The sequence below is a fragment of the Panthera leo genome, chromosome D3 (genome assembly GCF_018350215.1).
Source record: "Panthera leo isolate Ple1 chromosome D3, P.leo_Ple1_pat1.1, whole genome shotgun sequence".
Taxonomy (NCBI): domain Eukaryota; kingdom Metazoa; phylum Chordata; class Mammalia; order Carnivora; family Felidae; genus Panthera; species Panthera leo.
In genome coordinates, this window is record NC_056690.1 from 69,199,063 (window position 1) to 69,211,083 (window position 12,021).

The 12,021-nt window shown below is 41.6% G+C and overlaps 1 protein-coding gene across 6 annotated transcripts in view; it reads right to left on the bottom strand.

The window, feature by feature from the left end:
• DYM (dymeclin) overlaps nt 1–12,021 on the bottom strand; it is a 351,049-nt gene that overhangs the window by 278,024 nt on the left and 61,004 nt on the right. For all 6 annotated transcript variants that reach the window (XM_042910992.1, XM_042910997.1, XM_042910996.1 and 3 more), the window contains exons 4-5: nt 4,616–4,709; nt 3,510–3,643 (exon numbers count right to left, since the gene is read on the bottom strand). In XM_042910992.1, coding sequence (XP_042766926.1) covers nt 3,510–3,643; nt 4,616–4,709 — 228 coding nt within the window. The remainder of the gene's footprint in view (nt 1–3,509; nt 3,644–4,615; nt 4,710–12,021) is intronic.

Here is a 12,021-nt window from a genome sequence, read left to right on the forward strand (position 1 = left end):
AACAGGCTCCAGGCTCTGAGCTGTCAGTGCAGAGTCTGACGCGGGACTCGAACTCATGGACTGTGAGATCATGACCTGAGCCAAAGTCGGACATTTAACTGACTGAGCCACCCAGGCACCCCACTTCTTCCCCCATTTAAAAAAAATGTAAAAATGTTTGTAAATAAACTATAATTGCCTTCCACTGGGGGCAATATTAGTGGAGTAGTTACTCCAAAGAGGCCTCCTATACAAAACAAGTAGTTCTTGGCTAAAATAACTCTTTTTAGTGCATTGATGGGCTTCCAGAAAGTAAAGGAAATCTCTAAGGACCCTTGCACCATAACCAAAAAGCACAACCACAGGCGAACAAACTGGCTTGAATCCAGAGTAAAACACTGGGCAGTAAACAAACGCTAAGGGTAGGGTGACCCTGATGATGAACGATGGTACAAGGCCGTATGGGTTGCCACTGGGAAGCTGAACCTGAGATGGCACATTAGGCCCAGAACCTCTGGAGGAGACTTAATAGCCTCAGGTGATGCAGCCCTAGATCCCTCCAGCGGCAAATGCAAATCCCTCCCTGATTTGGGGCCTCAGATTAAGATCCAACCAGCAAAAGCTCACAACCAACATCCTCAAATACATAAGGAAACAAAGTGTTCGCAAAAACAAACTATACATGCAAACCCCTAAGGACTTCAAATATCGGATTTAGGAGATGCAAAATGTAAAATAAGTATCAGAGGTGATGGAAGATGATACCGAGAACCGCAGGACACTAGGAGGAACAGAACTCACACCGAAGGCAAAGGGGAAACAGAAGCCGTTTTGTCGCGCTTCCTGGTTTCCCCTAGGGCTAGCTTTGTCCCCTCTGACTATTCTCAAAGGCAGGGAAGAGCACCAAGAGTTAGAGGTACAAGAGGATACAAATTCTCCGCAGCGAACCATCTATTACCACATCATCCACAGCCCGTGGGGAAATGTTCACCGAGGACATCCTCACAAATTTCTGTTACAAACTGGGAGCTTACTGACAGTCACATTAGCCTTGGAAAGAAGGCTTCCCTGAACATGCCAGCAATATCCATCTCGCCGCAGCAGTTTGACAAGGAATTGGAACAAAAATGCTGTAGGGTGTGGTGACCCAACCATCCTAAAATCCCACAGCTGACTGCGCTCAATTGTTTGTAGACGGTCCTGTACTTCCGTCAATTCAACCTTCAAACAACCAAACTGCATACTATCTACACCTGCAGCCTTCCGCACACCTGATGCGGATATGCACCTACAAGCTGATAAATGGATGTTTTTAGGTACTGCGTAAGGACGTCTTTTTTTTTTTTTTTACCATTTAACAGTATGTATGCAATCATTTAATTTTATTACTTTTATAAACTGTAAAAAGACATTGATAGAAAATGTAAAAAGGACTTAGACTGCTGATAAGCAGAAATGTCAAGGGGTGCCTGAGTGGCTCAGTTGGTTAAGTGTCTGACTTCGGCTCAGGCTATGATCTTGTGGTTCATGAGTTCGAGCCCCGCATCGGGCTCTGTAATGACAGCTCAGAGTCTGAAGCCTGCTTCGGATTCTGTGTCTCCCTCTCTCTCTGCCCTTTCCCTGCTTGCACTCTGTCTCTCGCTCTCTCTCTCAAAAATAAATAAAACATTAAATTTTTTTTTTAATTTTTTAAGTAAATAAAGTACAATATATGCATAATTGTTTTGACATAAAGCAAAGCAAAGTGTTGGGTTTGTAGGTTCTTGGCTGGCTTAGCTCTCAGGCCCCATGAAGCAAACACGCACTCCATTCCTGCTGCTACCCCTTTGGTGGAAAGGTTTGCACCTCCCTGCCTAGGGCTGCTTTGGCACTTTCGGTACCACAAAAACGAAGCCTAGCATTAACAAAATTAACACATGCCAGACAGAATTCTGATTAAAAGCTCTGTTTAAACATCCGTGTATGTTTAACAAACACAGATTATCACAGTAGTAAACTGAACATATTTCTCTCTTGAAACTCAGAATCAACATATAAAGCTCTAGGTAGGGGGCGCCTGGGTGGTTCAGTCAGTTGAGTGTCCGACTCCTGATTTCAACTCAGGTCATGATCTCCTAGTTCATGAGTTCGAGCCCCACGCTGTCAGCACAGAGCCCGCCTGGGATTCTCTCTCTCCATCTCTGCCCCTCCCCAACTTGTGCTGTCTCTGTCTCTCTCAAAATAAATAAATAAATAAACATTTAAAAAAAAAAAACCCTAGGTAGACAATAAGTCTAATGAGAACAGAGACATGGTTTTTTAAGTTTGTTTAATTATTTTGAGAGAGCGCGCGCACACACACACACACACACACACACACACACACACACACACAGGGGTGGGGGAGACAGGCAGTCCAGAGAGAGAGGGAGAGAGAATCCCAAGCCGGCTCCCTCCGGGCTGTCAGCGCAGAGCCGTGTGCAGGACTCAAATGCACAAACCCGTGAGCTCATGACCTGAGCTGAAATCAAGAGCTGGACGCTTAACCAAATAAGCCACCCAGGCACCCCTAGAGACATATTTTGAAAAATGAGTCCAGGATAAGCATCTGACTTTGGCCCAGGTCATGATCTCACAGTTCATGAGTTCGAGTCCCTTATCAGGTGAGCTCGAGCCGCACTTCAGGTAAACATAGGCCCCACTTTGGGTGAGCCCCACTTCTCTCTCTCTCTCTCTGCCCCTCACTCACTTGCACCCTCTCTCTCTCTCTTAAAGAAAGAAAAATGAACCCAGAACCAGGAGCAACACTGCCTTTGCAAACCTCAGAGAGAAGTCAGCAGGAAGGGTAGATACAAAATCCTATACTCCCTGTATTTCACATAACAATCCCTTTCCGCCCTTCTACCTTCCAGGCTGTAAGTTTTCATGCTAAGACATAAAACACCATCTTGAAAACTACAGGCCCTCCTAACCACTGCCCCCCCCCAAAAAAAAAAAAAAAAAGTAACACAAAAAACCCAGCAATATCAGGAGAAAACGGCAACATTTCGCTGTGTCTTCGGAACAAGACCGCACATTTCGGCATCGTAAAACTGCCCTTAAATGTTATTTCTGATCAAGTAGACCCACAGAGCCAGAGACTGCTGCGTCCTATGAAAGTAACCTTCAATATGTCTAAAATCCGTACTTCTGATTGGTTGTCTCCTTTAATAATGTATTCCCCTAGTAATGATACTTAAGTTGACAACCCTGTTTTCTGAAAGGTGTATTTGTGGTTTTTAATTTTATTTTCCATATGCGTCAGAGTCAAAGTAAGTAAAAGCTTCGCTGCTACCGGCTTCCTTATTTCAAAAGAAAAAGGAAAAAAAAAAGAACTTTGAGAGCTCTGGCTCATTTAAATATAGGAGAAAAGGGAGTGACAGCGTGCCAGGTCGTTTAAAAATGAAAAGGGAAGACAGAGAGAATTTTCGACACTACGCTTTGATTCCTCAGGTTTCATCCTTCCGTGTTACACGTGCTCTCCCTGGAACATCTTCAAAGGCCATACTTACTGTAACTGCCAGGAGATTTTTCTTCGTACGTGAAATGAAGTTGCAATTCCTCCTCTGACATCTCACAGATGAACACTTTCAGCAGACAGCAAATAATAAACAAAGCGTTGTGTGTCTGCCAAATGAAGATGTGGCTAGAAAGGAAAGACCAAACCACACGGGAATCAGCACTTCATCAGGAGCACGGGCACCATGCCGTTCATGATTTCTCGGCCGTTTTGCCCATTCCGTTTGTAATAGAAACACAGCGTCCCTATCGTTTCATGGCTAGTGATATATTACTCTATGCCAATCCACTTCATGTTTCATGCTGTACATTTTACTTAGTGAGTCAACCTAACAAAAATATTTTCGTTAGGTATGGCCGCTCTTTGTTCTTAACTTCGTACTTGTCCCACACGTGGGCAGGGCAAAGAAAAGCGAAAAAAAAAATGTTTTTAAATATAGTAACATAAAGAGATTATATGCAAACACACGACCCAAATTTTAAATGGGGCACTGCCAGCAGCCCAGGACAATAGTCGCTATTTGTATTAGTAACCAGGAACTCAACAAGAAAAATTTAAATTAGATTCAATATAATTTGTTTGGAAGCAAAACTGGTTTTAAAAAATGCTTGAGGGCATCAAAGATTAACCTTCCAAGGCATCAAATATAAAATTTTAATATCTACATTAGCTATACTGGAATTCAAATAAAAATAAAATTATAATATCTAATCAGAACTTTCTTTCATCTACTAGGAAAGGAAGAAAGGAAACAGATGTGGAATGAAATACTCAAACTTAGTCATAATTTAAACTAGGTATGAACAGCAATAATAATGGGGGCGGGGAAACTATCTTTTTTAATAATAATTACATTGCTATTAACCTTCTTAAGGAATATATTTCTGAAGATTGTCTGAAATGCTGAAATCAAACAGATTCCAGAATTCATAACCTCACCACAATGACTTGGACAGTAAATTATAACCTCTCTTTTACTTTTTAATAATGAGAATTCCTTTATAGCTTTCAAAAAGACCATAATCCATTTCCACCAAAAAATGAAAAATACTCATATTGCTAAATATAAAGAGAACATGATTTAATCAGCCAGCTTACTTCTGACATTCTGCCGAAAGTTTTAGTTCTTTGGTTCTAGAAAGGAAGACCTTAATTAGCGCACCAAGGTTTCCTGTTCGAGGATTGTTTACAACTGCAAGAGAAGATAAGGTTTTAAAAAGTTAAAATTAAAAACTGAAATCAAAGTGAACATATTAAAACACTTATAAAACCAAGCTGTCAAGCTGAAGTTGCTCACAGACAAACCTTATGACCAACTTCACATCTAATTAGGAAAATAAACAATGAGAGAAATTGCTGGTCTTAATTTTGAACAAAAAGTGATTTGCAAGGGGCATCTGGGTGGCTCAGTCAGTTAAGCGTCTGACTTAGGCTCAGGTCATGAACTCTCGGTCCATGAGTTCGAGCCCTGCATTGGGCTCTCTGCTGTCGGCACAGAGCCTGCTTTGGATCCTCTGTCCCTCCCCCTTCTCCCCCAAGTGCTTGCGTGCTCTCTCTCTCTGTCTCAAACACAGATAAAAAACATTTTAGAAAATTTAAAAAAAAATGATTTGCAAACTGAAAATGATGGAAACAATAGGACAAAGTAGCCAATTCATATCAGAATTCAAAACTGTAAAGAAAAGAGAGGATAGTTGATACATACTCAATTTACACACACACACACACACACACACACACACACACAATTATTTCTCTTTAGAAAAGCAAATGTTAAAAAAAAACTCAAAAAATGATTCCCAGTATACAGAATACAATCAAGTGTAAAGGCAAAAACTCTGTTCAGATCATTGTAAATCATTCTAACGAAAAACAGACACATAAAGCACTATGGCCGGGGGGAGCTATTTTGATCAAATACAATTTTAAAGAATTTGCTCAAAAAGTTGTTTAAGTTCAAAGGGGGGCATTTCAACAAGTATAGCCCAAAGAATTGAGCGGATACAGTAATGAGAATCAGAAGATCTGGTTTCTAGATCCAAGGCTATAATTAACAGAATATTAAACCTCAGACAAATTACTTTTCTTCTCCAGCCTGTTTTCTCATCAAGCAACAGGAAACACACACTGACCAATATACAGTAAGTGCTCTACACATATCACCTCACCAAATCCTCAAAACCAACTACGGGATAAGCACCAATATCACCTCCATTTCACAGATCCTCACGTCTCTGTTGTTACCGCTCAAGGACACATCCTTGTCTGCTGGTTACAATCCCTGGCTCTAAGATGCTGTGCTACACCAACCCCTCTAATCAAGGAATCAGACTTAATGAAGATACAAAGCTCTATCAGGCTGCCCAGTAAGACACACGTGATGATTAACTTTACAAGTCAACTTAACTGAGCCACAGGATGCCCAGATATCCGGTTAAACTTATTTCTGGGTGTATCTGTGAGGGTGTCTCTGCATTTTAATTTTCAGCTGAGTAAAACAGCCTGGCCTCTCCAAAGTGGGCGCACATCATCCAACACATTAAGGGCATGAACGGGACAGATGTCGGAGGAAGACTGAATCCTCCTCTGGCTGACTGTTGAACTAAAACGTCAGCCTTCTGCCCTTGGACAGGGACTTACAACACTGGCTCTTACGGTTTTCAGGCCTTTGGACTTGAATGGGAATTCACACCATTGGTTTCACTGGGTCTGTGGACAACCTTAATACATCACAGAAGCACAGAAGTTAAGAACCAGTCAGAGCTAAAGAGTACTATGCTAAGTGAAGTAAGTCAGAGAAAGACAATTACCATCCGATTTCACACATCCTATGTGGAATTTAAGAAACAAATGAGCAAAAGGGGGGGGGGGGGGAAGAGAGAGAGAGGCAAACCAAGAAACCGGCTCTTAACTACAGAGAACAAACTGATGGTTACTGGCGGTGGGGGGGGGAAATAAGTGATGGGGATTAAGGAGGGCACTTGTGATACAGACAGGCTGAATCACTGTGTTGTACGCCTGAAACTAATACTACACTGTACGTTATTTAAATACACTGTATGAATCTAAATACAAACTTAAAAAAAAAAAAAACAAACTCATCAGAAGGAAGAGACCATTTAGCCAAAAACTTTAATTTTATTGATGAAGGAAAAGAGACCCAGAAAGGTTAAGTGTTGGGCCCCAAGTCAACAATGTTAGTGACAAATGTCCAGTCTTTTTGCTTTACGAACGGTTTTCAAACTGAGAGATTCCAGAGTTCTGAATATTTGTTTCTCTTTCGAAATGTTATTTTTAACTATTTCGAAAAACAGAAATGCAAACGCTCAAACACACTGGCCTCTGCTGCCTGAAAAATTCATTTAAAAAAAATTTTTTTAATGTTTATTTTATTTTTAGAGAGAGAGAGAGAGAGACCAAGCACGAGCAGGAGAGGGGCACAGAGAGAGGGGGAGACAGAATCCGAAGCGGGCTCCAGGCTCTGAGCTGTCAGTACAGAGCCGGGCAATAGACTTGAACCTACGAACCGTGAGATCATGACCTGAGCCGAAGTCAGTGCTTAACTGAGCCACACGGACGCCCCAGAAAAATTCAGACCTGACACTTATCTTTTGCTGCATCTCTATGAATATATTTGAACTTGTTGAAAATGTGTCAAAGATTTGAAAGAACGAAGTTCTCCAGAAATGTTAAAAATCCAGGTATGCACATACATACATAAAAAAAAAAAAATCACACATGGGAATTAAGTACACCATTACAGCATACCTGCTCGGTGCTCAATAACTGTCAAGTTAATTCAGGTCAACCTGCTGGGTAGCTGTTCTTGTCACAGCTTGAGTCAATGCAAGTTACAGTGTAACTTTCTGGGATAAAGCGTTGCGGCACCTTGCTATTCCAAGCGTGGTTCAGGGACTGGTGGCAACAGCGTTATGTGGGAGCCTGCCGGACACACAGAACCCCAGGGCCACCCCCCTGCACCTGCTGAAGTTAACAGCGCTTCTCAAGGCTTAACGTGCCTTTAAATCACAAGGCACTCTTAAAGTTCCAATTCTGATCTCGCAGGTGTCGAGGGTGACCTGAGAGTCTACAACACTGTCTCCCAGGTGGTGCTCCTTGCCGCTGAACGGCGAACCCCACTGTGGGCAGCAAGGTGCGACACGTGCGGTAAGTCAGGGCGGGTTTTGTCCGGCTGTTATAATCAAGAATAGATATGTGATTAGATGTTAAATCTTGTCAGTTACACTTTGAAATAAAAATTTCCTGCTTCTCTTTCAAGCTTTGGGGCTTAATGAAAGAATATCCTGAGATTTCAGGATACACTGTGTAAAAACAAACAAAAAAAAACCCACAAAAACAAAAAGTTAATGTTTGCAAGTGCATCTCTGTGTGAATTATTGTTACCTAGCTACTGTAAACCGAAACAAAATACCAAAACAGGGGCACCTGGGTTGTTCAGTCGGTTAAGTGTCTGACTTCGGCTCAGGTCAGGATCTCACGGTTCGTGGGGTTCAAGCTCCGCGTCGGGCTCTGTGCTGACAGCTCAGAGCCCGGACCCTGCTTCGGATTCTGTGTCTCCCTGTCTCTGTGCCCCTCCCCCGCTCACGCTCTCTCAAAAATGAATAAACATTAAAAATAAATTTAAAATTAAAAAAAAATACTGAAACAAAGAGGATATGACTACAAGCATTATTCAGAACCCCAACTTCACAATCTTGTGTTCATTCAACAGGTCCTTTATTACCGAATGACTTCATAAGTAATTGTTTGAATTTATAAATGGTTAGCTATTTAAAAACGAACAACAACAAAAAAAAACAACACTGTGTTGTTGGGAACAGCAACCAGCTACTACCACTGTGGATACCTTTTCTTTTCATTCATTCATTCAGCATGTATTTATTGAGCTAATTCTACGTACGTACCCAGTACTCTTTCAGGTACTAAGGAGATACTCAGGACGCACAGTCTTTTTTTTATTTTTTTAACGTTTTTTTAATTTATTTTTGGGACAGAGAGAGACAGAGCATGAACGGGGGAGGGGCAGAGAGAGAGGGAGACACAGAATCGGAAGCAGGCTCCAGGCTCTGAGCCATCAGCCCAGAGCCCGACACGGGGTTCGAACTCACGGACCGCGAGATGGTGACCTGAGCTGAAGTCGGCCGCTTAACCGACTGAGCCACCCAGGCGCCCCACAGGACGCACAGTCTTAATGCAGCTGACATTCTAAAACATTTCAGTTTTTACACTACTCTTACACAAGATGCAGACGGGGAAATAGACTAATAAAACAAAGTACAAAGTACCAAAGTACAAAGTACTTTAATGGAATCAAAGTTAATTGGTAAAAATCAAATATGATGTTCAAGCTGAATAAGCTAGAGCAGGAACAGGGGATAACTGACAGGAAGGCAGAAAAGCATAACAGAATTAGACCACAGAGTCTGAGTAGGTTCAAATCCCAGCTGCACCACTGACTAGCTGTGACACCTGGCAACTTACTTTCAGCCCCCACCCCATGCTTCAGTTTCCTCAACTGTAAAATTAAATAACAATGGCACTTAAATTAAAAACTAACTCATTTCACTCTAGAGTTTGAACTTGTAGCAATCCGTTCATAGCTTTTGTGTAAAGAAGAGACTTCCCTATCTCTACAGGAGTTCAAGCAAAGTCTGAGTAACATTCAGGTAAAGGTATTATAAAGAAAATTTCCATCTGGGGTAAGAAAGTTGGACTTGCTTCCAGACCCTGAAACAACCTTTCCCAATATTTCACTAAAATACCCAAGTCCCCAATCCAATAAATATACAGAAGCTAGGACAGAGACAGGTTAGCAATCCATGGGGATGCACTCAACAAAATTTATATTGTGGGAAACTCTACTGCCCACTTTCTTCAATAAATAAATAAATAAATAAATAAATAAATAAATAAATAACTAGGGGAAAAAAGAAGAGATAGACAATAGCAGAAGGAACCTAGCTATGAAAAGAATCATAAAAACGTATCAACCAATAACAACATATAGGCTCTATTTTGGTTCCTGAGTCACATAAACTAAGACAATCAGAAATTTGAACACTCAGTGGTTATTTTATAATGTTAAAAATGATTTTCTAGGGGTGCCTGGGTGGCTCATTCGGCTGAACATCTGACTTCAGCTCAGGTCATGATCTCACAGTTTGTGAGTCTGAGCCCTGCATCAGGCTCTGTGCTGACAGCTCAGAGCCTGGGGCCTGTTTCGGATTCTGTGTCTTCCTCTCTCTCTGCCCCTCCACTGCTCACACTCTGTCTCTCCCTCTCTCTCAAAAATAAATAAACATTAAAAAAAAGTTTTTAATTGCTTTCTAGTAAGATAGTGGTATTGTTTTCCTTAAAAACAAAACAAAACAAAACAAAAAACTCCTCTTAGGGGATCTATGCCAAAATATTTATGGATGAAATGACATGCCTGAGGTTGGTGTCTAATATGCGAGGACGTGCTCTCTGTTTGTCGGCTTTTCTGTACATGTTTCATACTTCCGTGAATGGTTGAGAGATATAGATGAAGCCTGCCCATTAGCTGAAAATGAGTGAAGTCAGAAGAGGAACTTATGGGAGTTTACTACATTATTTGGCCTGCATTTCTAGAAGCGTGAAACCTAAATATCAAACACCCTTGAAAATATACAACAAGACACAAGTTCACACAAATGCTAATTCCAGGCAGACAGTCCTTCTCCCCACCAAAACAGAGAACACTTGAACTACAGAGTTTATAGAACCGATGAGTATTTACTTGGTAATCAATGGACGGTTAGCAAGGCTAACCACTTGAAAGTAACTTTAAGGACAAAATCTCCCCCTCTCTGTCTACTCCAACAAGAAAACTTACATTACTCATCCCACTTCCTACACTTCCCTCCTACTTCCTACACCAACTCTGAGGCTACCCCCCCCATCCCCGCCGAAAACAACTGGGGAGAAATAAACACGCCAGACACAGAGCAACATGCACTGGAGGGTACATGTACAAAAAATGTTGACCCAGATGTTCCTTCAGGGAATTTTATAATTCTCTCCAAAGCCAGGGGGTAAGGGTAAGAGAAGGTCCCATTTAAACCAAGCAAAACCTACACAAAATAAAACCTTCCTGGGTTCTAAAGTTAGGTTAGAAAACAGCAGCAGCCTGCCTTCAAGCTTAAATAATAGCAGATTCAACAAGCACCTACAGGATCCACACAAGGAACAAGGTTAATAACAAGGTGTATTTACACCCTCTCTGACAGCAAACAACATACCTACATGGGTACTCTCCGTGAGTCTACCCTGCTTTAGTTTTCTGAAGAGACACAGCATGTGAAAGTAGGTCTGTTTATTTCTGGTCTGATTCCCCTAATGAGACAGAGCCATGAGGTCAGGAATCTAGGTCAGTCTTTTGCGCCAGAATATGGAATATATTATGCAATATATAGCACAGTATACAGAATAGAGCCTATAATATAGTAGGTGCTCAATAAACATTTGCTAGTTTCATGAATAAGGAAAAACAAAACAGTAACAACAGAGTAAGGAACAGGCTATGGTAAACCTTCAGAGGAAGAACTGAATCAAAACTATCAAACAAGGGGGCGCCTGGGTGACTCAGTCAGCTGAGTGTCCGAATTAGGCTCAGGTCATCATCTTATGGTTCACGAGTTCGAGTCCCACTTCAGGCTCTGTGCTGAAGCTCAGAGCCTGGAGCCTGCTTCGGATTCTGTGTCTCCCTCTCTCTCTGCTCCTCCCCCACTTGTGCTCAGTCTCTCTTAAAAACAAATAAACCTTAAAAAAATAAATAAACTATCAAACAAATTTGAGTAACAAGCATCATCAGTGGAAGAAGAGAAAATCGACTATTTTTTTTTATGTTTATTTATTTTGAGAGAGAGACAGAGAAGGCAGGGGAATGGTAGGGGCAGGGAGAGGGAGGGAAGGGCAGAGAGAATCCCAAGCAGGCTCCACACTCAGCACAGAATCCAACATGGGACTCAATCTCACGACCCTGAGATCATGACCTGAGCTGAAATCAAAAGTCACTTAACCAACTGAGCCACCCAGGTGCCCCTCAAACATCTATTCAAAAAAAAAAAGAAAGAAAGAAAGAGGGGCCCCTGGGTGGCTCAGTTGGTTAGGCATCTGACTTCAGTTCAGGTCATGATCTCGCGGTGCGTGGGTTCGAGCCCCGTGTCAGGCTCTGTGCTGACAGTTCAGAGACGGAAGCCTGCTTCAGATTCTGTGTCTCCCTCTCTCTCTGCCCCTCCCCTGCTTGTGCTCCCTCTCTGTCTCTCAAAAATAAATGTTAAAAAATTCTATAAAAAAATTAAAAAGAAAGAAAGAAAGAAGAAAAAAAAAACCAGAAAGCCCCTGGGAAAAATGAGTATAATGAAAAGAGAGTAGTCTGACATCCAGAAAAAACAAAGAATGATTAAAAACAAACTAAAAATGAAATAAAATCTTTACAAAACTGAAATGTATAGAAACACTGA